General features: G+C 39.1%; 1 protein-coding gene and 1 non-coding gene across 4 annotated transcripts in view; both read right to left on the bottom strand.

The window, feature by feature from the left end:
* ITCH (itchy E3 ubiquitin protein ligase) overlaps positions 1-25,326 on the bottom strand; it is a 117,008-nt gene that overhangs the window by 46,922 nt on the left and 44,760 nt on the right. For all 3 annotated transcript variants that reach the window (XM_075563753.1, XM_075563752.1, XM_075563754.1), the window contains 4 exons: positions 20,021-20,162; positions 17,047-17,171; positions 14,962-15,099; positions 1,375-1,420 (listed from right to left, as the gene is read on the bottom strand). In XM_075563753.1, the coding sequence (XP_075419868.1) occupies positions 1,375-1,420; positions 14,962-15,099; positions 17,047-17,171; positions 20,021-20,162 (451 nt within the window). The remainder of the gene's footprint in view (positions 1-1,374; positions 1,421-14,961; positions 15,100-17,046; positions 17,172-20,020; positions 20,163-25,326) is intronic.
* On the bottom strand, positions 6,491-6,625 carry LOC142423654 (small nucleolar RNA SNORA9). Its single transcript, XR_012779260.1, has one exon. It is a non-coding gene; the product is annotated as a small nucleolar RNA SNORA9 (small nucleolar RNA).

Genomic DNA, 25,326 nt, shown 5'->3' on the forward strand with positions numbered 1-25,326 from the left:
AATCACAGTAGTTACTGTGCCCCCCCCCCAAAATTACTATGTGCTCAAAATTCTGCCTCTTGTGTGATTAGTGTAGGACTTTGTCCCTATAAGAGCAACTCTATTAAAGTCTCTCTTAAATAAGAGACAACAGCTTTAGAAATTGATTTTCCTTAAGATCTTGAGTTGTCTTTTTTCTGTACCTATCAACCTAGTCCTAACAACCACCAGTATTTTTCCTACTTGCTTATCTTCGCAACATCTTTCTGAACACCTTTCCCTTATCTTAGGTGACAATGCTTTTCTGGTTCTTCTCCCCTCTACTAGTTTTTTGGAACATCACTTTCTTCCTACCCACTACATATGTGGTTTAGGAAAAATAAAGCGTCCAATGAAATATTATAACCAATGCACTTTACTTAATTACTCTTTAAAAATTTAAAATCACCTCTTTTCCTAATCTCATTTCCTATTATTAATGCCAGTTTCCAGGATAACCAATAAGCATTTAAAGTTTGGTAAGTCATTAAATACAAATCAAAGCAGATATGACACATGAAAGAGCTAAACCTATGCAAAACAGCTGGTACAAATCTGTACAATCCTTGCTTCTGAAGAGGGCCCAAAAGACACTACTGTTAATGTTGTTCTGTGTACATATGCAAGTTCATATCCGAGCTCTGCTAGAAAAGAAACCTAACAGCCCAGTGATTACCCTGAGATGCTGAACTCCCTGTTTTTGAAAAGGGCACCAATATGCTTATGTTCTATAAAGTGCAGGTGAAGTATAACTGTTCATATGATTAAAATAAATTTTACCAAAATTAGGTGTAAATGTTTTTTGTAATATGTAAGAAATTTTAATTAGTCAAGACATATTAAAACAAAAAACCAAACTCACTGCCACCGAGTCCATTTTAACTCATGGTGATCCTTTCAGACAGGCAGATCCTTTAGGACTACCCTTGTAGGTTTCTGAGATCGTAACTCTTTTTTTTTTGGAGATCGTAACTCTTTACAGGGGTAGAAATCCCTGACTTTCGGTCAAGCTATGTTAGGCATGCCTGTTCTGTAGTAGAAAAATGGGGCTTTCTATTCCTTTTAAGAGTTAAAGAGTATTGGACCCACAGGGACAGTTAGTTGTACCCTGCCCTACAGAGTCACCATGAGTCAGCATTGACTCAATGGCAGTGAGTTTGGTTTTGGTTTATTCCCTATTTGGCTGAGTATGGAAATCTTTCGATTAACTATTTTCCTTTTCACCTTGAACCCTCAATTCTTCACATTCAGTTAGTCTCACATCAATCTGAGCTTGAAGTCCCAACTAAGATTTTTCTTAACTTTTCCTTGTCTCTTTCTGCCATCTACAAAAAGCAAGTCAGTGCAAAACCTTACCTTGTTTCATCCTTGGGCCTGGATCCATCATCATTCTGTGAAGTACCTTTAATAGCAATAAATTTAAACAAAGTTATGTTTTAAGAGATGAATTTATACAGATATATATTTTTCAAACAAAGGAATTTTTAACACATCTCCTCTAAAAATTATCATGTAAGCTAAGCCTAGATATTTGCTAGATATTTCTAGTAAAGAACATACTATAATTTAGCTAAAAAATTTCAAGGAAACATTTTTAAAAGAAATGTTCATGTAGATAAAATAAGTTTTACCAAAATACTGCACAAATGTTTATCATTATGTGAAATGTTAATTAGTTGCAATGCAGGAAATTATTTAATATGACTTTGCTAGCCATATCCTTTATTGCCCCCACCAAAGGACCTTCATTTTCTCGATGGGTCTAGGTAAGATGGTGGGGAGATACTGCTTGCATTACATGGTTCACTATGAGCGAGAGTTAACAGGGTTCACTGTAATTGCCATCCTGCTGAGTATAAAACAAGCCACTTCAGAACTAGGAAGGGAGAGATCTCACTATCACAAGAGAAGAGCTTTGGACCTTGAGATCCCTGCACATTGAAACTCCCTCCTTGATCTAGGTAGCAGTTTTGACTCCAAAAGAGCAATAGAGAAGGATCAGAAATAGGAGCCAAAAAGCAAGAGGGTGGTGGACTTCCCAGCCCACAGAGCAAGTAAAGCTGAGTGCTTTTAACCAGTAGGCTGGCTTGTGGAGTGGGTGTTCTATGTAGGCACTTAATTGGAGGCGCTGAGTTTGCGGACCCTCAGAGCTGAAGCTGAATGTCTCTGAATACTTACATCAATCAAGTTGAGATTTATATCAGTGTCATGCCTTGGAGCATTTACGTGCAGCCCCAAAAGGGCTTTGCAGCACTGCCCGAGCATTCCAGTATTTTTTATTCCTGTGTGCTCATCCCAAAGTATTAAAGTAGCTTTGTAGTTAAAAGCAAACAAAAATCATGCTTCGACAGATTGGACACTTATACAATGAAAGCATACAAACAAAAATGTCTGTACTATAAGTTTATATTTTATGAATGTTACTCTTTTCCCCAGAAAAACTTATCTGATTTCTAAATGCACGCTTTTTATCTACTCCGAAAGATCTAAAAAGATGTTCTAGATTTAACAGTCAAAAGGTTCCTCCAAATAAAAAATAAGTTAAAAAAGATAAAAGGACAATGTGTCATCAGGAAAATTCAGTTTTCACATAGAAGCTATTATTTGATGACTTAAATACCAGTATTTAGACTTTGTGTCCCTCTCCAGTCCTAATAAACAGAATTTTAAAATTGAGATATTTATCCTTTTATGGGATTCAGTGGGAAGCAGCTGTCCCATTTTCAGTGCATGTTGTCATCTGGTGGGGGCTTCTATAACTACATAAATCTAAAGAAATAAATCTCACTTCACCAACCCTAGTAGATACCCTTAGAGATAAATATGTCCCACTAATTAATATAAAGCAGAGACCTGGTAGTGTTGTGCAGTTCAAAACCACCAGCTGCTCCAAGGGAGACAAAGAAGGCTTTCTACTCCTGAAAACCGTTCAGTCTCAGAGACCCACAGGGGCAGTTCTACCCTATCCTATAGGGTCATTATGAGTTGGTATCAACTAGACAGCAGTGAGAGTTTTGAACTATATGAAAATACATATAACCATTTAAATTTTTCCCATTAAATTCAAAATGTCTTCTGTGATGGAAAGCACACAGATTCAACAAGATTCAAAGCAAAAATAATTCAAACTTGAAAAGGTTAAGGTCTACAAAAAGAAACTTTTAAAAAGAATCACCCTGTATGTTTATCCACAAAAATGCCAGACTTAACGCGCGCAGGAATAAAAACAGACCTAAAATTTTGTAACATGGGTGGGGCGGGGGAGGAGAAAGGGAAAAAAGGAGAAGTTGACCCCAAGGGCTCAATGGAAAGTATATGTCTAGAAAAGAATGATGGAATACATGTACAAATATGTTGGATACAAATGATGTATGGTTTGTAACAAGAGTTGTAAGAGCCTCCAATAAAATGGTAAAAAAAAAATTTGTAACATCAAATGCACACACACAAACACACATAGAGGCAATTTTCCCCCTTAGGTCTTTTCCAAGCAAATACTGCTGGGATTGCTCAAAATTCAGTTTTAATGCAAACCACAGAATTCCATTTCTGGTTTAGAGTTAAGGTTACAGCAATCAAACCAATCGCAACAAATTGATATTGTTCCAAACAAAAATAGTTATAAACAGAAATTTACATTTTGTTTGTTGGCTTACAACAAATAATTATCTTATTTATAGTTAATAGATTTTTTTAAAGTGTGAAATTAATACTGCATTGGGGGAAAAAAAAGCAGCATCTCTGCCTGAGGCTCCAGAGGGTGTGGCACAGAGAGAATGGGATAGAATAAGAGCTACAGGCCAAGACAGGGGCTGAGGTAAATAGACCATGAGACAGACGAGAGGAAACACGCCAAGAGTAAGGGACTGTGAGAGAGAGGCAGGCACTCCTCCATGTTCACAATGGCAAAACCCAAGGGACCATGTGGCTGAGAGACAGACTTTGCTGCTGGCTGAGTTGTTGCTGCTGTGGACCAAATATTGGATCCTTACTGTTTACGCATCCTGACTTGTTAACATCCCTAATAAATCCCTGAACTTGAGAGTTTTGTTTGCGAATTTTGTGCAGCTATTACAATGAATTATCAAACCTAGCAGAAAGGTAGTGTATCTTGGGAAGAATGGCAGGTGTACAGGTAAAGAAGGATGAAGGGTGGAGGTATGTTTGCCCTCTGCCTTAAGGCCATGGGGTGGAGTTGGATTCTATTCTTCCCTTATGTAGCTGGAGGTCAGACAGGGCCTCAATACTGTTTACTCAAAAGGAAAATAAGCATAATTTTCTTACTTAAAAAATGATAGTGCACATCAGACAAGACCATGGAATAGGGAACCAAAGGGGTAGTACCCTTCACAATAGCCAAGCACAAATGGAAATATCTAGGGATATACCTGACCGAAAAAAAACCCAAAAGATCTGTACAAGGAAAACTACAGAACACTATTACAAGAAACCAAGAGTAACCTCGATGGAAGAATAACCCATGTTCGTAGATCAGAAGACTTAATTTGGTAAAGATGTCAGTTCTGCCCAAGGCACTAGATAAGTTTAATGCTATCCCAAATCAAATACCATCATCTTTCATCAAAGAACTGAAAAAACTGATTACCAACTTCACATGGAGAGGGAAGAACCTCAAAATTAGCAGAGAAGTCCTCAAGAAGGACAAAGTGGAAGGGCTTGCTAAACCTGGAGGGAGGGGGGGAAATGAGCTGATACCATGGGCTCAAATAGAAAGAAAATGTTTTGAGAATGATGATGGCAACAAATGTACAAATGTGCTTGACACAATGGATGGATGTATGAATTGTGATAACAGTTGTACGTGCTCCCAATAAAGAAACTTAAGATAAAAAAAAAGACATGGATAGTGGGGGAACAAGGCACTAACCCACCCAAAGGGAGGGTATTATTTATAACTCAACAAGAGAGGGGGAGACGAACCAGATTTCAACCAGGTGTGCCAAGACATGAACGTAACACACTGGCATGAAGCAGTGAACCGATTGAAGGTCTGCAGGCCAGCCCAATTCCAACTATGTGGACACTCCTCCCCCACAACTTTCTCTAGAAGAATCTAATTCAGATGTCAGTACTGAGCCTACAGCTCAAGGAAAGGGGCATTCTGATCAGAGCACACACAAAGAGGGTAGGAGAGTGTAATACATCTTGGTCCACCAAGCCCCAAGGATTATATACTTGCCCAAAGCAGCCAAAACACAGAGAGGACCATAGGGCCAGCCCCACCACGAGACATGACATCCCTCACTGACCCATAGCACCACAGGGGACAACACTAGAGACACAGTGCAGAAAGCATGCTTGATCTGACCCCACCACACTGAGGGGAAACACTAAAGGTGTGCAACAAAGCAGCAAGGGGAGCAAAAGCAACGTCGTCTGTGAGGAATATAAATAATAAACATTGGGACCAGAGCATGGCACCCCATCAGATTCGACTGGAAAGCACTTCTAAGGGTCAACAAACACACCTGGAACTATTTATAGGCTTTTCTTTTTTTGTTTTGTTTTGTGTTTTCTTTTGCTTTGTCTTGTTACTATCTCTGCATGTCTATCTAGGTAAGATAGGCAGGAGAGAAAATTTGGAGATGAAAAGAACAGGACCAATGGTTCTGGGGAAGATATGGGAGAAAGGGAGGTGGGACAAAAAATGGGGCTGGGCTGAGGGGAACCAACCCAGGGACAAGGGAACAACAAGTGAATTAAAATCAATGGAGAGAAGGGCATGGGAGGCCAAGTAGGGCTTAATCAAGAGCAACATAGCAGCAAGGAATTATTAAACCCTAATGAAGGCTGAACATGATGGTGGGACAAGAGGAAAGTAAAAGGAAACAGAGGAAAGAACCAGGAGTCAAAACATATTCATACAGGTCTAAATACAGGCATGTACATGTGTAAATATATATATAAAACAAGAGGGGAATAGGACTGTGTACTCATATCTATATGTTAAGAATTAAGTTTGCAGATGGACATTGGGTCTCAACTCAAGTACTCCCTCAAAACAAGAACACTTTGTTCTAAAAATCCGGCATTCTGTGATGCTCACCTTCCCTACACCAACGCTGAAGACAAAATCGGTGCATAAGCAAATGTGGTAAAGAAAGCTAATGGTGGCTGGCTATCAAAAGATACAGTGTCTGGGGTCTTAAAGGCTTGAAGATAAACAAACAGCCATCTAGCAGAGAAGCAACAAAGTCCACATGGAAGGAGCACACCAGTCTGTGTGATCATGTTATGTCAATGAGATCAGGTAACAGGCATCAAAGACCCGGAACAAAAAAAATCGCATGTGAATGAGGGCAGGGCGGAATGGAGACCCAAAGCCAATCTGTAGACAATTGGACATACCCTCACAGAAGGGTCACAAGGAAGAGACGAGCCAGTGAGGGTACAGTATAACACTGATGAATCATACAACTTTCCTTTAGTTCTTTTTTTTTAAATTTTATATATTTGTCTGAAATGTCTATAACCTCACCCCAGAGAGGGTACAGAGCGAGGCCTCAAACCGTTTCACAACTGTTCTTGCAAGGCCTGGAGGAATGCACAGGGTCACTCCAGACCCAGGCATGCTGGAGGCTTGCAGCCTTTAGCTCTTTAATGCTTCTTCCTCCCACTATCATGACCCCAATTCTACTTTACAAATCCAGCTAGACTAGAGCATGTACGCTGGTACAGATAAGAGCTCGAAACACAGCGAATCCAGGACAGATAAACCCTTCAGAACCAATAATGAGAACAGTGATACCAGGAGAGAAAGGGAAAGGTGGGGGGAGAAAGGAGGGACCAATCACAATAATCTACATATAATCCCCTCCCAGAGGAATGGGACAATGGAAGAGTGGTGAAGGGAGACAGTGGTCAGTAGAAGACATGGGGAAAAAATTTTTTTTTAATTATCAAGGATTCATGACAGAGAGAGGGGGGAGGGAAAATGAGCTGATACCAAGAGCTCAAGTAGAAAGAAAATGATGATAGCAACATCATGTGCTTCCCTGGTCCCTCAAAAACAACTCAACGCAAACAGCCATCACCCCCAACGACCTCAACGAAAAAACAGGAGAAACAAAAGGCAAAGGAAGAAGATGTCCTGAACATAACAACATACATAGAAGAAGCAGACATTGAGATGCCATACAAAGAAGCTCTCAGAATGGTGCTTGGAGCGATGCAGAATATGAGGGAAACACTACAGAAAAAGGATGAAATGATAGAGGAGATAAAAGACATATACCAAAGAAAAATACAGGAGCTTGAGGAGCAGGTAACGAAAAACAATAGCAGAATCATGTTCCTTGAGAATCGATTGGAGGAATCAGAGAACCGCATCAGTGTCGTGGAGGACAGCCAAGCAGACTTTAATAAACGTGAACAAAAATCTAATAAGAGCATCAGAGAAGCCGAAGAAAACCTAAGAGCTATGTCTGATGCTATGAAAAGGAACAACATTAGAATTATTGGCCTACCGGAGGAAGACACAACAAAGAAGTCATCTGCAACAATAGCGAGAGAATTCTTGGAGGAAAACTTCCCCAGCCTAATGAATGAAAACCAAGCAACCATCCAGGAGGCTGAAAGAACACCAGCACGACGGGACCCCAAGAAGAAATCACCAAGGCACATAATAGTTAAACTTTCAAACTTTGAGGAAAAGGAGAAAATCATGAGAGCAGCTAGGGAAAAGCAAGCAATCACATACAAAGGTTCCCACATAAGGATATGCTCAGACCTATCAGCAGAAACTATGAAAAAAAGGAGAGAGTGGAGTAACATATTCCAAAAATTGAAAGAAAACAACGCAAATCCAAGAATACTCTACCCAGCCAAATTATCGATCAAGATCGATGGAGAAGTAAAAGTCTTCCCAGACAAGGAAAAACTCAAAAAATACGTTACAACAAACCCAGCATTACAAAAGATCCTCGCCGACTCAGTATGGGCAGAAGAACAACACTCACCAAGCACAAATAAGACACCAGCACATAGAACAACCTCACCCAGAGCACAACAAAGAGAAAACAGACCCCAAGATAGCAATGGCTTAAGGATGGAAAGAAGTCAAGAATAATACACACACAAAACACACACTAATGAGAAAGGAAAGTAGGAAAACTCCCAACACAAAAAGTATAAAATGGCATCACAGAGTCCGCACATGGAGATAATAACCCTGAATATCAATGGCCTGAACTCAGGCATTAAAAGACTGAGACTAGCAGAATGGCTTAGAAAACACAACCCATCAATTTGCTGCCTACAGGAGACACACCTCAAGGCTACAGACAAAAATAGGCTGAGAATCAAAGGCTGGAGAAGGACCTACCAAGCAAACAGCAATACAAAAAAAGCAGGGGTTGCAATCCTTATCTCGGATAAAATTGACCTCAAAGTGCAAACCATAAAAAGAGATAAGGAGGGACACTATATAATGCTCAAGGGAATGATAGACAATGAACCACTAAGCATTGTAAACATATATTCCCCGAATGACAGACCAGCTCAATACGTGAACCAAACACTCCAAAAGATTAAGAAAGAAATCACAGACTCGACAATTATAGTGGGTGACTTCAACACACCACTCACTGAGAAAGATAGATCACAGGGAAAGAAACTCAACAAGGAGACTAGAGAGCTAAACTCCACAATTAGACAATTTGACCTAATAGATATTTACAGAGCTTTTCATCCAAATACAAAAAAATTCACATTCTTTTCAAGTCCCCATGGCACATATTCGAAGATAGACCACATGCTGGGGCATAAGGCAAATCTACATAAATTTAAGCACATTGAAATAATACAGACCTCTCTCTCTGACCACTGTGCCACTCTCTCTGACCACTGTGCCTCTCTCTCTGACCACTGGAAATCAACAAAAGGAAGACAAAGAAAATAAGAGCAAATAATTGGAGGATGAATAACTCTCTACTGCAAAAGGAGTGCATACTGGTGCAGATCCGAGACGAAATCAGGAAATTTCTCGAAACCAACGAAAATGAGCACACGACGTACCAAAACTTATGGGACACAGCAAAGGCAGTCATCAGAGGAAGGTTCATAGCAATACAAGCACACCTGAGAAAGGAAGAGAGACTCATGACGGATACGCTGACACAAAATTTACAAAAACTAGAGCTGAGTCAGCAGGACAACCCTACTAATAGCAAAAGAAAAGAAATTATAAAAATCAGGGCTGAGATTCAGGAGAGGGAAAATAAAAAAACTATGGAAAAAATTAATATCGCTAAAAGTTGGTTCTTTGAAAAGATAAACAGGACCGATAGACCATTGGCAAACCTAACCAAAGAAAGGAGGGAACAAATCTCAATAGCAAGAATAAGGGATGAAAGAGGGGTCATTACAACAGACCCTAATGAAATCAAAAGGATAGTTACACAATACTATGAAGGATTGTACTCCAATGAATTCAACAATTTGGAAGACATGGACAAATTCCTGGAAAAACAATCCCTCCCTAGACTATCCTCGGTGGACATCAAGAATCTCAACAGACCCATCGCAATAGAAGAAATAGAAAAGGTTATCAAGGGATTACCAACAAAAAAATCCCCTGGACCAGATGGATACACTGGAGAATTCTACCAAGCATTCAGGGAAGAACTAATACCAATCCTACACAAACTTTTCCAGAACATAGAAAAAGATGGCAAACTCCCAAACTCCTTCTATGAAGCTAGTATAACTCTGATACCCAAACCGGGCAAGGATCCCACAAGAATCGAGAACTACAGACCGATATCCCTAATGAACATTGATGCAAAAATCCTTAACAAAATACTAGCCAACAGAATACAAAAGTATATAAAACAAATAATTCACCATGACCAAGTGGGATTCATACCAGGGATGCAGGGATGGTTCAACATACGAAAGACCATTAGTATTATTCGTCACATTGACATGAAAAAGTATAAGAATCACATGATAATATCAATAGACGCAGAAAAAACATTCGACAACATCCAACACCAATTCCTGTTTAAGACACTAGCGAAGATAGGAATGGAAGGAAAGTTCCTCAAGACAATACAAGCTATATATGAAAAACCAACAGCCAAAGTGGTAGTCAATGGAGAAAAGACTAACACAATCCCACTGAAAAAGGGAACCAGACAAGGATGCCCCTTGTCTCCACTCCTATTTAATATCGTGCTGGAGGTTTTAGCTAACAGCATAAGGCAAAGAAGTGACATCAAAGGTATTCGTCTGGGGAAGGAAGAGGTGAAACTATCGTTATTTGCAGATGATATGATTTTATATATGGAAAATCCCAAAAGTTCCACAAGGAGAGTACTGAAGCAATAGAAGAGTTTGGCAGAGTGGCAGGGTACAAGATCAACAAACAGAAGTCCATCGGACTGTTATACACATCAGATAAGACCACAGAAGAAGAGATCAAAAAGGTGGTACCCTTCACAATAGCCAAACACAAACGGAAATATCTAGGGATACACTTGACTGAAAAAACAAAAGATCTATATAGGGAAAACTATAGAACACTATTACATGAAAGCAAGAGCGACCTCAACAAATGGAAGAATATTCCTTGCTCTTGGATTGGGAGACTTAATATAGTTAAGATGTCAGTTCTGCCAAAGGCACTATATAAGTTTAATGCTATCCCGATACAATTACCATCATCTTTCTTCAAAGAAATGGAAAAACTGATTACCAATTTCATATGGAGAGGGAAAAAGCCCAGAATTAGCAGAGAACTCCTCAAGAAGAAAGACACCGTGGGAGGGCTTGCTTTACCTGACTTTGGCACATACTATGCAGCCACAGTCCTCAAAACTGCATGGTATTGGTACAATGACAGATACTCAGACCAATGGAAAAGAACTGAAAACCCAGAAATAAAAGCATCAGCATACACACAGCTGATCTTTGACAAGGGCCCCAAAAAGATCAAATGGGAAGCAGATGCCCTCTTTAACAAGTGGTGCTGGAAAAAATGGATATCAACATGCAGAAAAATGAAGCAAGACCCTTATCTCACTCCATGTACAAGAATAAACTCAAGGTGGATCACAGACCTTGAAGTTAAACCCCAAACTATTACGGCCATCAATGAGGGAATTGGGACCAACTTGAGAACTTTAGCGCAGGGAATACACAGGCTATCAGAAATAGGGAAGGACACAAACACAGAGGAGGCACAAATCGACAAATGGGATATACTGAAGATAAAACACTTGTGTACATCTAAAGAATTCACCAAGAGAGTAATAAGAGAGTCCACAGACTGGGAAAACATCTTTAGCAATGACACATCAGACAAAGGCCTTATCACTAAAATCTACAGTAGTCTGCTAGCTTCCAAAAAGAAAAAAACCAATAGCCCACTTGAAAGGTGGGCAAAGGACTTGAACAGAAGTTTCACAGGGGCAGAAATCCGAATGGCCAACAAACATATGAGAAAATGTTCCCGATCTTTAGCCATAAGAGAAATGCAAATTAAAACAACAATGAGGTACCACCTGACACCCTCAAAGGTAGCCCAATTCAAAAAATCAGAAAGCAACAAGTGTTGGAGGGGCTGTGGGGAGACAGGAACTCTCATCCACTGCTGGTGGGACTGTAAGTACGTACAGCCACTATGGAAATCAATCTGGCGATACCTAAAACAGATGGAAATAGAGTTACCATATGACCCAGCAATCCCCCTACTGGGCATATACCCAGAAGAGGCAAGAAACAAACCAAGACCAGACATCTGTGCTCCAATGTTCATTGCGGCACAGTTCACAATTGCAAGGAGTTGGAAGCAACCCAAATTTCCATCAACTGACGATTGGATTAAAAAACTGTGGTATATACATACAATGGAATACTACGCATCACTAAAAAGCAGTGATGAACGTATGAGGCACATGGCGGCATGGGAAGAACTGGAGGAAATCATGATAAGCGAAGTAAGTCAGGCACAAAAGGACAAGTACAACATGAGTCCGCTGAGGTAAGAATTAAAAAAAAAATTTTTTTTTAAAAGCAAAAGTGGCATAGGGAAAAAAGCTACTGTATACAAATATTTTAGGGGTGAAGACGGTGTAGTATGGAAGAGACCAGACCAAAACCAGGGATGTACATGGTAGACAATGGTGGAGGAGGTGGGGAAAGGAAAACAAAAGGATGAATACAAGGAAGAAAAGGGTAGTGGGGTCAGGGGGCATTAATCCACCCAAGGGGAGGGTATTGTTTATATCTCCACAGGGAAAGTGGGACCAAACTTCAACCCAGTGTCGCAAGGTGTGAATGCAATATCCCGGCGTGGAGGAGGGAACCGGTGGAGAGGTCTGGGAGGCTGGTCCCAGCACCATACATTAAGTGGATTCATGCCCCTCCCCCGAAAAGAATTTGTTCCAAAGGACGACATTGACTCTGCAGCTCTGGGAGATGGACATATTTGATCAGAGCACACGGGAGCAGATGAAGGGGCAGGAGGAGAGAGTGGAGCACAGCCTGGCCCACCAGGCCGTGAGGATGATGTTCCTGAGTAGAGCAGCCAGTCCACAGAGAGAACAACATGGCTGGCCCTACTATGAGACATGATGCCCCTCAGTGACTAAGGGCGATACAGGGGACAGCACCGGAGACACAGTGTGGGAATTGCACCTGACCTGATCCCACCACACCGAGGCAAATCACTGGGGGAGTGCAGCGGAACAGCAAGGGAATGGAGTGGCAAGGTCCCCAGGGAATGCTGAAAGTGGACTTTGGGGCCAGGGCGTGGTGCCCCAACAGACTGGACTGGAAAACGCTCCTAAGGGCCAGCAAACGATCCCTGAACTAACTACAAGCTTTTCTCTTGTGAACTGTTTTGTTCTGTTCTTTGTCAGTGGTTTGTTTTTGTTGTTTTGTTGTCTGGTTGTATACTGTTGCTTTGTTTTCCTCTGTCTAGTTTTCGTGCATGTTAGTGACTCCACAGGTCTGTCTGAATTGGACAGGCTGCATGAACTATCTGGAGGAAAAACAACGGGACCGACAGTTCCGGGGGGACTTGGGGTGGGGGAGTAGGGGGAATAAGGAAGTGGTGTTAACAAATCCAGGGACAAGGGAAAAACATGGGACCCCAAATGGTAGAGAAGGGGGAGTGGCAGGCCTGGTGGGAAATGATCAAGGGTAAGTTTGCTTAGAGAAGAGGTATACTCTAGCCCAGGTGGCGATGAAGCATGGTAGTAGGGCAGGAGGAAAGTCAAGGGAGATGGAGGAAAGAGCTAGGAGTCAAAGGGCATTCATGGAGGTCTAGACAAAGACATGTACATGCAAATATATATAGGAGGATGGGGAAATAGATCTATGTGTCTATATTTATAGGTCAAGTATTAAGGTGGTGGAAGGACCTTGGGCCTCTACTCAAACACTCCCTCAATGCATGAATACCTTCTTTTATTAAATTGGAACTCTATGATGCTCACTCTCCCGACACAACGGCTGGAGCCAAAGTGGGTGAACAAGTAAACGTGGTGAAGAAAGCTGATGGTGCCCGGCTATCAAAAGAGATAGTGACTGGGGTCTTAAAGGCTTGAAGATAAGCAAGCGGCCATCTAGCTCAGAAGCAACAAAGTCCACATGGAAGAACACACCAGCCTGTGTGATCGAGTGGTCCCAAAGGGATCAGTTACCAGGCATCAAAGAACAAAAAATCATATCATTGACTGCACACCTCCATGATAGGATCGCTGAAGACAAATGGGTGCATAAGCAAATGTGGTGAAGAAAGCTGATGGTCTCCGGCTATCAAAAGAGATAGTGTCTGGGGTCTTAAAGGCTTGAAGGTGAACAAGCGGCCATCTAGCTCAGAAGCAAATAAGCCCACATGGAAGAAGCACACCGGCCAGTGCGATCACAAGGTGCCCAAGGGACCAGGAATAAGGCATCATGCAAAAAAAAAAAAAGATATAAGTGTGTGTATGTATGTGTATATGTATATATGTATATATATATCATATTAAATGAAGGGGGAAGTGCAGAGTGGAGACCCAAGGCCCAAGTGTTGGCCAATGGAGATCCCCTCATAGAGGGGTTTAGGACAAGAGATGGGTTAATTAGGGTGTGAGGTAGTATCGATGAAGAACACAGCTTTCCCCCAGATCCTGGATGCTTCCTCCCCCCAACTACCATGATCCGAATTCTAGCTTGCAGGGCTGGATAGGACAGAGGCTGTACACTGGTACATATGAGGGTTGGAGGTACAGGGAATCCAGGGTGGATGATACCTTCAGGACCAAGGGTGGGAGGGATGATGCTGGGAGAGTGGAGGGTGAGTGGGTTGGAGGGGGGGAACTGATTGCAGGGATCCGCATGTGACCTCTTCCCTGGGAGAGGGACAGCAGAGAAGGGGGGAAGGGAGACTCCGGATAGGGCAAGATATGACAAAATGACGATGTATAAATTACCAAGGGCATATGGGGGAGGGGGAAATGGGGAGGGAGGGGGAAAAAAAAGGAGGACCTGATGCAGGGGGCTTAAGTGGAGAGCAAATGCCTTGAGAATGATTGGGGCGGGGAATGTATGGATGTGCTTTATACAATTGATGTATGTATATGTATGGATTGTGGTAGGAGTTGTGTGAGTCCCTAATAAAATGTAAAAGAAGAAAAGAGAAAAAAATGATTAGGGCAAAGACTGTACAGATGTGCTTTATACAATTGATGTATGTATATGTATGAACTGTGAAAAGAATTGTATGAGCCCCAATAAATTGTTAAAATAAATAAATTTAAAAAAAAACATCATGTGCTTCACACAACGGATGGATTATCATAAGAGCTGCAAAAGCCTCCAATAAAAAGATTTTTTTTAAAAAAAGGATAGCAATAATTGGCAACAAGCAAGTACCATTTCCTATTTTATGTAAGAAAAACCATTAATGACCATACACAAAAAGTTGCTTACTTTCTGAGCATGTAGTTTCACCATTAGGAACAACTTCAGATTCTAGCTGTAGTCCATCAAGGCAAACTGACAGGTCACCTATTGTCTCTGTTGGTTCTTTGTGAGCTACAAGCTCCAAAGTCACAACTACTTCTTCAACTGGAAGAGAGTGAGATAAAGGCGGGGGAAAGTCCATTTTTTTTCCTTTACATCATCTTAACTACTAAAAATCTAAAATAGCAAAAATGATATATATGCATAGAAATTGTTTTAATACACCAGCAAGGTTGCAGCCTTTAACACCAACATCTAAAAGGCAAAAACTTGCCAATGATTGATACCCACAACGTAAAGTACTGGTATCTTAATTATTTTGTTACTTGTATTTAAACCTTTGTACGACTGCTGTATGAAGGTGAGTCCAAAAGTATTGCTACAAACCCACAAAGAAGTATCAAATAGTGAAGCTACTGTTTTTCAGTATATCTCCACCTAGGTCTATATACTTCTGAAGGCAATGTTCCAATCTCTCTAATACTTCTGTAAGAATACTATGCTCTTCAATTTATATCACATCAAAACAGCAGATTGGGCATCAAATGACTCAAATACATTCATTTTTAATGTTCTTTGAGCTTTGGGAACAAAAGAAGTCTGAAGAGGTACATGAAGAGCTGTGGGTGGATAAGTTAAGGGTTCCCAAGGGAATTCTCATAGGACAGCCCTTATTATTCTTGAAAAATGAGTGGGAACATGGTTGTGATGGAAAAACTTTCCTTAGTGCAACTTCCCTTGTCTTACACCCTTGAAGAAAATATAACAGTTTTCTGAGTTAACTTCTCTGTCTTGAACTTAACTGGCTCAGCATATCCCCTTGGAAGTCACTGTTTTGATTAGAGGTTTCTCTCTAAACATTTGGTAAAACTGAGACTGGTGCTTGGTTTTAGTTCAGGTTCAGTTCATAAACTTGTCTTCATTCATCTTGATCTTCCCTAAAAGACTGATGGAAAATCCCTCTGCATGGAAACTGTCTCAGCCCTTTGAGCTAGCTCATCTTTGTACTATGCTTTTGGAACCTATCTAGTCGAAAAGCTGAAAAATGTTCATTTAAAGTAAAAATTGCCAAATCATGCGAGAATCCAACTTCAGTAGCTGTCTCCATCCACTGTAATTCTACAGTCTTAGTCTACTCGTTTCATAAATCGTTTCTTCATTTAGTGAGGGTGACAGTCCTCTTTTGGCTCACCTGTGAGCTCTTCCTGAGCTTCCTAAAAAAATTTAATCCATTGAAAAGCTGTCGCTTTATATGGCAGCACTCTCATAAACTTGCCAAAAAAGCTTCAATGATTTTGAAAGATGCTTAATAGATATTTGTTAAAAATCTGGTATTAGATTTTTTCTCCCATAGAACCCTTTTTTCAAGGCACTCTAAAAAAACAGACAAATGTATTATTGCAGCTATCAACGGCATGCAGAAACATGTTTAAACACGTGTAAGCTGAAATATACCGGTGCATATGTACCCTAAAACCCTTGAGGCAACTTTTGGACTTTCCCTCATATGAAATGAGACACAGCAACCAAGATTGCATAGCAATATATACCTGAATAAATTATATTGCATTAAAACACTAAACACAAGGACTATCTACTAAGTCTTTACAGATAAAGGATAATCTTAGAAGTATATGTTAGCGAGAAAGCAAAAAAAAAAAAATCACATTAAAAGCCATATCCTAAGTAAAGCAAGTGTATTTTACAACTGTATACATTTATGCGATATATATATGAAAATAAACCCACAACCATAAAAAATAAAAATCTTAAAGTACTTGAAAAAAACTGTCAAAATGATTAACCATATTTGTCTCTAATATGAAATTATATATTTTCCTTCATCTTTGCTTTCTATCTTTTAGTTTTTCTATTATTTATTACATAAATACTTATTAAAATATTCTATCCAAAATTCTCAAGTCAAAATTATTAATGCTTTAGTTAATCCTATAAATCTAAAAAAAACAGCATGTCATTGTGCATGTATGTCATGAATTCTTTAAAAAAAACAATAGTTAAGTGAAATTTCTATTATTTTTACATACATACGTTTCATATTGTTTGACTTCAGTGTTTCATAAATATCTAATGAAGCACTTCCCAACAAAACATCAGATTTGAGTGTCTGGTGACTCCATACACGAAAATGTAATTTACTCACAGGAGTTACAATACTAAAAGTGAAAAAGGAAGGAAAATACAATTTTAATTAAATATCATGAGATTCTAAATCAATTAAGCTAAGTTTTAATATCTAAAAATCTTCTCACTGTATAGTTTATATTTTACTATATGGCCAATATTAGTTACATTTATAATCTTAGAAAAACTATCTGACTTTCACATACCAATACTTACTTGGTCATATTCATTTATGGCTTAATTACCAAGGCAACTGCATATATGTACCATCAAAAAAAAAAAATCAAAGCTACTTTGTGTGCTACAAACTGTTAAAACATTAATTTTACTTTACCGGTAAAAGAGAGTGCATTTATAAATTATTAATTTATATCAACTACTGTATTGATTTTGAGGTTAATTTACTCTGCATAGCAACATGAGATGGGAATTATTTCCAATAACTTCAGCATTTTTAAGTGAAAAACTAACAGTGATTTAAGCAAATTTTGAGCACAAATCAGAGCACCTCTGATATCAGAGCCTAACTGCCCAATGTAAGAGTCAGTAAGTGCTGAACTGAACCACTTGAACAAAGTCTTGTCATTAAAATTTGAATTACAGAATTCCTTGGTCAACAACATGATAATTTGAGGTTTACATTAAGTTCATCAAATTTCATACTGCTAGAGGCAATGTATTCAGGACAATTCCTCAAATGAGTATCAACTCACTCATACCAATAAAGAAGCAAACTTTGGGAAGTTTGAATTTAAAGTAAGTGTACAAATGATTTAATCACCACTGGAAAAATAAGATTTCTATATAATTTACCAAAGTTCCACAATTAAACACTACAAAGACCAATTCCAGAAATGTTTGAGTTTATCTATACCTTATTCTTTCCAATAATGCGCTCCAACACTGGAGACAAAGAAACACATTGCTCCTCAGAAATCCAGCTAGCTCATGTTCCCATCATCATTTTAACAGTCACAAATAATTTAGACAAAGTTTAAAATATGTTCAACTTAATGCTTCCTTTCTTTTGGTACAATGTATTCATTCTCAACTTTTCAAAATTCTCAGATGCTAATTCAAAAGAATATATAACAGGACATACTGTATAAGGAACATACTTTCTGCTTGTCAAATGGTGAATCATAATAGGGAAAATAAAATAATAAATTCATTTTTATTACACTAGGGAAAGGAACAAAAAGTATGTTATTAAAGAAGGTCTTATCTAAATTACTTTAATTCAAATCTAGAGATGTAGCCTGAAAAACCTGCTATTCAATGATGGAACCTGTGTCAAAATTACAGGCCAATCTGCAACAACAGAAGAGCGTGAGCTAAGAATCACCCCCCTACCACCACAGCAACCCCAAATCTAGTCAAGCAACAAAACTACTAGATGAGGCTAAGAGGAGAGTTTAATGCCATCACTGGCTTAAGAGCCTCAAAGTCCACAGCGCAGAGAGATGTTGGGGTAAATCAGAGGACCACTCAATCTGAAAGTCAGCTGATATCTCTGGCCATTATGAAGGGTGTGGCCTTTGTAAAAGTCATTTGTTTTTAAATTTTTACTCATATATTGCTTAGAAACATAACCACTAATTAAGCATTAATTATAAACAGAATGCCTAGGAAACATTTAATGTTGAAATAAATATTATATAATGATTATCCTGAAATGTCAAGATTTTCAGTCAATTCTTAAATTTCATTCATTCGCTGAGAATCATAACCAACATAAAAAGATGCTCCTAGAATGTAAAAATCCATGTTAAGGAATATAGTAAGCATATCCATTTTGTTTTATCATTTATTAGGAAAAAATAACATCCATGTCAGCAGTTTATATGTGAAAAGAAGAGCTTACTGTAATTTCAAACTTCTCACTTCACTATTTAGAAACTAAACAGTTTTAGTACATTAGCTTATCTCTATAGGAGTGAAATACAAAAATTACAAATATCAGGTAATGAAAACTATATTTGCTATACTAACAACTAGTTACATATTGAACCACATTTTAACATAATCAAATATGATTATCAAGTAAAATATGCTGTTGCTGTTATGTCCTCAAATCAAATATGCTGTTATTTCAAATCTATTAAATCACAATTTCTCTTCTACTTCAGTTAAAAAAATACATTAACCTATAATTTCCTTTGATAAGTGGTCTTAAGTTTAATACCAACATTTGGATTTTTGTTAGTAAGTGTTAAAACTTAGCTTAGCTATATGTTAAGGCTATGAATTCATCCTACAGAGAGAAACACTACCAAAGACAGAAGTACAAAGATGCTTATATAAACACGTCTAACCACACACTAGAAAGTTAATAAATTCAGAGAAGGCGATTAAAACAAATTATAGTTTATGTAGGTAAAGGACTATTAGGTAACTATGTAAGTAATATTGGACCTACATACACTCAGCTGGAAAGATGTGTATGATACAAGTGTTAAGTACAAAAGCATATAGACTTAAATGGATAATTGTTCTACTTTTTTAAATCCTTGTGTGCATTTGTTATGGCCATTATAATTAAAAAAATAAAAGTACTACTTGTAAAAACTAAGTTGAAAAGGAAGCTAAAAGTCTTTCTAGATCTGTGACCATGGCTCTCCCAGTTGTTGCTCAGCAGCAACAGTGATCCCATCAGTCCCTAAGGTGGAGGAGTGAAGAAAGGGAGAGTGGAAAATCAGAGAAAATTCTCTAAATAGAAAAAAAAAAAAAAGGCTAGGGGAAAGAAGTCAAGAAATGGAGGAAAAAAATGGGAAAAGGGGGAAGCCAAAGAAATCAAGTGAGCAAAAAAATTGTAAAGGTGCATTTCTGATAACTTAACAAAATACACTCTAGCAAATGCTTACACTGTAAGCAAACCTACACTGTGAGTGGTTGCTTCCATTTGGGACTGTTCGTATTGTTGCATTTTTCAGTCTTCTTTGTCTGTCCATCTACTATGACTTCCACATAAGGACTTGGTCCAAACCAATTCTTTTTATTTTCTTTGAGTTTCGCTGAGATGACTATTTAAAAGAAAAAACATTTCAATAATTGAGATTAGTATATATGACTTCCCCACATCACCTACCTAAATATCCATCAGTAGACCCCAACTACCAATTTTACATCTTTTAATATCTATTATAAAGTACATCAACAAACATAATTAACAAGTATTTGAATGTCTACTATGTGTAGATATCGCTCAATATTCTGCTAATATAACAGTGCATAGAATAAAAAATGCCCTAGCTCTCCAAGAGATTATATCCCACATAGGGTTAAATTATTGAGAAAAAACAGGTTGCTGTGTCAAAATGTGACTTGGTGTTAAGGCCAGGCCTTCTAAGGAAGTGACTTAAGCAACTATCTGAATGGCGGGGTGGGGTGGGGCGGCAGTATTGCAGCATTGTGGGAAATTGGGGTTGGAGAGAAATGATCATTCTATGCAGAGGCAAAGGAACTTGGCATATCTGAGATTTAAAAAAGTTTAGCAAGCACAAAATAGTAAATGAGATGATCACATATATTTTTGTAAATCAAGATAAGGAACTGGAACTTTATTTTAAGTCTAATAGAAAGTCACTGAAGGAAACGGATTACAAACTACTGGGTGGTTTTGGGGGTCTTTTTCCCCCTCCTCCTTCTTCAGAATCTCATGTTGTTAAATGCAGTCAATTTGATCCCAAGTCATGTTGACCCCACATACAATAGAATAAAATATTGTCCAGTCCTACACCATCTCCATAATTACTGGTATGCTTGACTCCCTTGTTGTAGCAACTGTGTTTTAGTGCCTTCCAACCTAGGAGGCTCGTATTTCAGCATCATACTGGACAATACTCTGTTGTGATCCATAGTTTTATCATCAAGTTAAAAGTCACCTTTACTCTAAAGTAGCCTTTTATATCCTGTTGGAGGGTACAAGAAGAAGAGAATCAAGCAGAACACCAATGGCTCCCAACTCCTTGCTTCTCCATAAAGTAATCCTTTCCAAGTACCCTAGGAGCCCTGGTGGCAGAGTGGTTATGTGTTGATTTACTAACTGCAAGGTCAGCAGTTTGAAACCACCAGATGCTTCAAGGGAGAAAGACATTGCTATTCCTGTAAATAGTTCCAGACTCGGAAATTCACTAGGGCAGTTCTCCCCTGTCTTATAGTCACTGAGTCAGAATCAACTCAATGGCACTACGTTTGGTTTTTAGTATTCATGTACTCGGGATATCTTCTTTAGCTACAAAGTAAGTTCAGAGGATGCCAGTACTTAAGCCTAGTGAGTCCTGAAATGAGTACAGCAACTTGTATTCTGACTACTCAAGAAGCTTGATATATAACCCAAAGTTCAGTCTGGGAATCTGGGCACAGCTCACTAGTGGTCCTGAATCTATGACTTCACATAGATCAAACAAACTTCTGTCTTTTTGGTGGCATCTAAATCACTGAAGCATCTAAGTGAGGTGAGTGTTCTAATCCATATCCACCCTTACACTGTCCTCTGGCATTCTAATTATCCTCTGCTTTTATTGCCATCCCTCTGTAAGGGTGCTCTACTATGTACCTGCATGCCTCTATATATACTGCTCCCTCCAGGGATAGTGTTCTTTCCTTTTCACTCAATAAAACCTTTTATCTCAGAGAAAAATGCCTCATGCATTTTTAACTGAATGCTTCTTTAACTCTAAAAGTTCAATTGCTCCTGTGTCTATGCTTCTTACATGGTATTTTATTTGGTTGTGATGAGTTTTACTTTTATTATTAGTAAATACTTTTATGGGAGGCTCTTACATCTCTTATCATAATCCACACATTCATTCGGTGTATCAAGCACATTTGCACATATGCTGCCATCATCATTTTCAAAGCATTCTCTTCCCACTTGAGGCCCTGATATCAGCTACCCATTTCTCTCCCCCAGCCCCACCCTCCCTCACGAACCTTTGATAAGTTATACATTATTATTTTCATATCTTACCTCCTCTGCCATCACCCTTCACCCACTTTTCTGTTGTTTATCCCCCAAAGATGGGGGTTATAGGTTGATCCTTGTGATCGATTCCCCCTCTTCCCCCCGACCCCCAAACCCATCCTCTAATCCTCCTGGTATCTTTACTCTCATTGTTGGCCCTGGGATATTTATCTATCCTGGATTCCCTTGTTGGGGGCTCTTATCTGTAGCAGTGTGCATGTTCTGGTCTAATCCGATTTGTAAGGTAGAATTGAGGTCATGATAGTGGGGCGAAGGAAGCATCAAAGAACTAGAGGAAAGTTGTGTGTTTCATCGATGCTATATTACACCTTGACTAGCTCATGTTTTCCCTGTAATCCCTCATAGGGGGATGTCCAATTGTCTACAAATGGACTTTGGGTTTCCACACCATGCTCACCCCCATTCACCTTGGGTATGATTTTGTTCTGGATCTTAGATGCCTGGTAGCTGATCCAATCAACACCTTATGATCACACAGGCTGGTGTGTTTCTTCCTGTGGACTTTGTTGCTTCTCAGCTAGATGGCCACTTGTGTATCTTCAAGCCTTTAAGACCCCAGACGCTGTATCTTTTGATAGCCAGGCACATTTACTTATGCACCCATTTTGTCTACAGCGATTGTGTAGGGAAGGTGAGCATCACAGAATGCCGGATTTTTAGAACAAAGTGTTCTTGTGTTAAGGCAGTATTTGAGTTGAGGCCCAATGTCCATCTGTAATCTTAATTCTTAACATATAGATATGAGTACACAGTTCTATTCTCCTGTTTATATATATATATATTTACACATGTACATGCCTGTATTTAGACCTCTATGAATATATTTTGACTCCTGGCTCTTTCCTCTATTTCCTTTTACTTTCCTCTTGTCCCACTATCATGTTCAGCCTTTATTAAGGTTTAATAATTCCTCCCTGCTACACTGCCCTTGATTAGGCATCCTATGTCCTTCTTTCCATTGATTTTATTTCACATGTTGTTCCCTTGTCCCTGGGTTGGTTCCCCCCACCCACACCCCTTCTTTTCTCCCGCCTCCCCTTCTCCCATATCTCCCCAGAACCATTACTCCTGTTCTTTTCATCTCTGAGTTATTTATCCCATCTATGTTATCTAGATAGACATGCAGATGCATTAATAAGCGCAAAAACTCAGCAAGGCCAAATAAGAAAACAAAGGAAGTCAATACCAACAAAACAACAATAACAAAAAGAAAGCCACTTACAAAAATGGAAAGGTCTATAAATAGTTCAAGGTCTATTTGTTGGCCTTTACAAATGTTTTCCAGTTGAGTATAATGGGGTACAACACTCTGTCTCCAAAGTCTATTTTTGGTATTCCCCAGGATTTCTTCACTTTACTCCCCTTGCTGCTCTGTTGCATGCCCTTAGTTTCAGATTGGGTAATGGAGTCGGATTGTGCCCAATTCCCACACTGTCTCCATTATTATCCCCTGCAGCACTATGGTTTAATGAGGGTGGTCGTGTCTCGTGGTGAGGCCGGCCCTAAAGTCCTCTCTGTGCATTGTGTGCTCCAAGCAGAAATTTCATCCTTGGGTCTTGATCCACCAGGATATCCTCCCCTCCCTCTCCATCCCTTTGTGTTTCTCCTGTGCGCTCTAATCAGAAGAGCCCCTCTCCCCAAGCTGCAGCCCCAGTGGTGTCCTCTGAAGTGCATTCTTCTGAAAGGGCGGGGGGGCTTTTATTTCTTTCATCCTCTAATCCCCTAGTATGACTCCTATAGTACTTGGTGATTTAGATCTGAGAAGCATTATCTATGTTTGTGAAAAATGATCAGTGATGTTAGAAACAAGTTTCTGTGGTTTGAAACCACATATGAGCGTAAGTTTTTTTTAATGTTGCTATAAAATTACAGAAATCTTTATTAAAACTAAAATATCTGGATATATCCTCCCACCTCGGTCTATATGCTTCTGAAGGCAATGTTTGCACCTTTTAACCCTTTCCTCAAAAATTCTGCACTCTGATTTATGCATCAACATGGAAGTTTGCCATTCTTGAAGGACTCGAATTATGTTCCTTTTAAATGCCCTCTGATGTTGGGGAATGAAAAGAAGTCTGAAGGGACAAGATTAAGGCTGTAGGGTGGCAGATGAGGTAAGGTCTCCTAATAAAATTTTCATAGGACAGCCCTTGCTACCCTTAAAGAGTGAGCAGGTGCATTAAGATTAGAAAAAAGTTTTGTGTAACTTTCCTGGCCCTTTTCTCATCAACACACTTTTTCAATTAAAAAAATGTTTTCCCCAGTAACCCCCTGTGATTGACCTGCATCCTTGAAAGATTAAAAAATCAAAAACAAAAAAGCAGTACCCAAACTGTGCCAACATCTCTTTTTGTTCATCTTTAAAGTCTTTACAACCTTCCTTAAAATACTCAATCCGTCTAAAAATTGTTTTATGTAAGGCACTATTCCTGTACACTTCTTTCAAGAGCTTCATTATAAATTTGCTATTATTCCTGATCTGGAAATCGTTTTTTCCCCCCATGGCACAAAAAGTTTCTGGGGTTTTTTTTAATGGTACATAACAAGACCAAAGATAAGCTTCACTACCGAGACTTGACTGCAGCAATCCACTGATCACAAGGAAAAAATAGCAAGAAACCTTATTTACAAGGGGTAACCCCCCAAAAACCGGAATCCCACTACAAGGTATGTATCTAATTTTTTTACAAAACAACTTTATCATCTTCAAAGTACTCTCCATTATACTTAATACATTTGTCAAGTCTGCAATTCCATTTTTGGAAATATTTTCAAACTGATCTGTTTGGATAGCTGACAGCACCTCCATTTTTTTCCTTCACCTCTTCTATTTAATCAAATTATTGTCCTTTCATGTCTCTTCATTCGCAGAAACAAAAGTAAGTCACACAGGGAGAGATCAGGTTGAATAAACTGTGGGGGGCAAGAGAGGTATGTGGTATTTTGCCAAAAACTGGTGCATCAAGATGGCTACATGAGCAGGTACGTACTTTTATGAGTAAAAGTCACAAATCAGGCCTTTTTTTCACACAGTTATGCAATCTTTGCAGAACCTCTAACTAGAAAGTTTGATTAATGGTCTGACCTGGTGGAATGAATTCCAAATGCACCAGGAGTTGAAGTATTTGTCCATTTGGGAACTTGACAGACATCCAAAACAAGGTTTGTCATCAGTCGACATTTCACCTTTTTTAAAACAA

The sequence above is a fragment of the Tenrec ecaudatus genome, chromosome 12 (genome assembly GCF_050624435.1).
Source record: "Tenrec ecaudatus isolate mTenEca1 chromosome 12, mTenEca1.hap1, whole genome shotgun sequence".
Taxonomy (NCBI): Eukaryota; Metazoa; Chordata; class Mammalia; order Afrosoricida; family Tenrecidae; genus Tenrec; species Tenrec ecaudatus.